General features: G+C 40.2%; 2 protein-coding genes across 5 annotated transcripts in view; one reads left to right on the plus strand and one right to left on the minus strand.

The window, feature by feature from the left end:
* The window catches only part of LOC138021669 (protein-L-histidine N-pros-methyltransferase-like), a 13,078-nt gene extending 11,786 nt beyond the window's left edge, over positions 1-1,292 (minus strand). Inside the window, exon 1 of one of the 4 annotated variants that reach the window (XM_068868603.1) lies at positions 1,229-1,292. The gene's annotated coding sequence lies outside the window, so the exon portion shown is untranslated. The remainder of the gene's footprint in view (positions 1-1,228) is intronic. The other 3 variants (XM_068868604.1, XM_068868605.1, XM_068868606.1) reach the window with 3 other exon arrangements.
* A 99-nt stretch (positions 1,293-1,391) lies between these two features.
* The window catches only part of LOC138021327 (transmembrane protein 64-like), a 2,537-nt gene continuing 1,428 nt past the window's right edge, over positions 1,392-2,500 (plus strand). Inside the window, exon 1 of the mRNA XM_068868172.1 lies at positions 1,392-2,083. Within this exon, the coding sequence (XP_068724273.1) occupies positions 1,535-2,083 (549 nt within the window). The 5' untranslated portion in view covers positions 1,392-1,534. The remainder of the gene's footprint in view (positions 2,084-2,500) is intronic.

The following is a 2,500-nucleotide window of genomic DNA, read 5'->3' on the forward strand; positions in this document are numbered from 1 at the left end:
TTAAATAAACACATTTCTCCATGAGCCTGCCACTCTTCCGCTGTGTGTGGTGGCTATTAACTGGGGGTGACTAGCTCGCCATCCAATGTGTCATCTGATGATGTTGATGATGATTCTGATGACGATGAGGATGACAATGAGGATGACGATGACGATATTAAATGATGATGACAATGATGGCAACAATGATTGCAACCATGATGGTGATGACAATAGCGATTAATTATAATATAAGATGATTAGGTGTAGGAGGAGCAAATTAATGAATACATTTTCCAGGAGACTAGAGTTTGTGTTATTGAAAATGTTCACATTTACTGTACATATACATCTAGAATGTCACACTTCTCTTATATGGTTTTCTTTATTTCGCAGAACAGTTCAACCACTTAAATTCTGCGAAATAACATACATCTGTAGTAGATTTTAATATAAGTTTTGCGGTTTCTTGATCCACTGCTGCACTTGTAGAGCTGGGGTAACAACTAAACAATTTAATAATAGTTCAGTTCCTGTTGCATTGCTGTAAATTAATATGTGTATAATTATGCTAGATTTTTAGGAGTGTTTTAAGTAATACCATATACAAAAGGTTAACTTCTCCATTTTAAACATTGACCTTTTTAAAATTTCAAGGCCCCCCCCCCTCCATAAATCAGCAATTACTCCACGACCCGCCCTTTTTAAGTGGCCAAAATTTCAGGTCCCCCCTAAAATCACCCAGCTCCCCCTTCTGATAAATAATGAACGGTCCCTAAAGTCATGTTCTCAGAATAATTTGATAAACCGAACTTGGCAATTTTTGTCAACCATGTATCCAAAATCTCCGATAAGGATGGCAAGTTCAATTCAACTAGGGCCGGATTCGGAGACGCCAACAAATCCTATTGAAGCCCCGCTGCCACTTTATTTAACAAGTGCTACCCATATATTAAACCTGTGGATTTCATTGCTTCAAACTGGGGTCAACGAACCTTACGGTTTCTGCCTTTTTTGGGGGATCAGGTTTGCAGGTAAAAATAAAACGACCCAGCAGATCTTTAGCCTGCGTAGCAAGCGTTCCTGTGCGTTTTTCGGGATCGAAAGGTAAACCCAGAAATCTATGGAGATCGGCGAGCGAACGAGTTTTTCCCTAAAAACGCACGGGAACGCTTGCTACGCAGGCTAGCAGATCTTCCAAAGTGAGGTTCAAATGTAACGCAGTAAAAACAATCAGTATTTCACTTACCACTTACCAATGAAAAAGAGATTGATAAATACGGTGATACGGTTGGGCAACATACCAAAAAAGGAGTATAACTACCGCTTGGTGACCGCTTGTTTGATATCTCTCTAAAAGGCCAGGTTACAAGTTAAGTGAGTATAAGATGCGAGCGAGAGACGCGAGAAACATTTGCGAAAGGGAGTGGGCTGAAAATTAGTGGGACGTCTTCAATGAGATATATTTTATTTTGTTTTCAGGTCCTCTAGCTGTAATGCTATCATCCTACCTTTTTCATAGCCTACGATTGTGACTTGCCATCAGAAATCTGATATGGTATTTAAATTCGGCCAAAAATGCTCAGAACAGATTCAAACACAAGCGGAGCGGTGTCTCGGCGAGTCGACCAAAATCGACCAGGTCGTTATCAAGAAGCAACCAAGATGTTATCACATCTCATACACAGCACTCATATTCCTTATCATTGGATTAGTTTTGGTCATTTTGTGTCGCCGATTTGTTAAAGACCTTTTGGAATGGCTACAGAATCTCGATGAATGGGCACGAGTGCTACTGTTTGTAATCATGTTTACAGTCGTCTCTTTCCCAGTAACATGGGGATACATTTTGTTAAACGTTGCTGCGGGTTACTTGTACGGTTTCTTGCTTGGATATTTTGTGGTCATAGTATCCGTTTTGTGTGGTTTATGGACCGCTTTCATCGTTTGTAGGCGCTACCTACGAGACTTCGTGCGCTCAAAACTCGAATCTGACAACCTTAAAGCCATCATGCGTGTGGTAGAAGGAAAACGTGGTTTCAAGGTAATCGCTCTCACAAGACTCACTCCTGTACCCTTTGGATTACAAAATGGACTCTTTGCGGTAAGATTTGACCCACCTTACTACAAGGTTGTTCACTATCTAGCACATGACTGATATTGATCCCTTTATTATTAAGTTAAATATCAGTCAACAGTCAAGCCCCACCTGTTTTGGGTGCGGACTCGTTACTGTCATTTGGATCTTTCCAACGTTTTATCAACATTTGACCGAAATTTCGATTGGGAAAGGACTTCTTGGGTCTATGCAATAGACATACAGAAATGAAGAACCGTTATGAAAATCATTACTATGAAATGTTCATAAATTAATTGCATTAACTTTACGCTTGGTGTCAATGGTTTTACAGGAAATTTGAATTGTGCAGTAAGGAAAACAGAAAACCTCCAAGGCTCGCACTTCCAATGCAACCCCAGTGCGATTTATTTTCCTTTTATGCCACTCTTGTGTCGCAAGCAC

The sequence above is a fragment of the Montipora capricornis genome, chromosome 10, assembly GCF_036669925.1.
Source record: "Montipora capricornis isolate CH-2021 chromosome 10, ASM3666992v2, whole genome shotgun sequence".
In the NCBI taxonomy this organism is placed as follows: Eukaryota; Metazoa; Cnidaria; class Anthozoa; order Scleractinia; family Acroporidae; genus Montipora; species Montipora capricornis.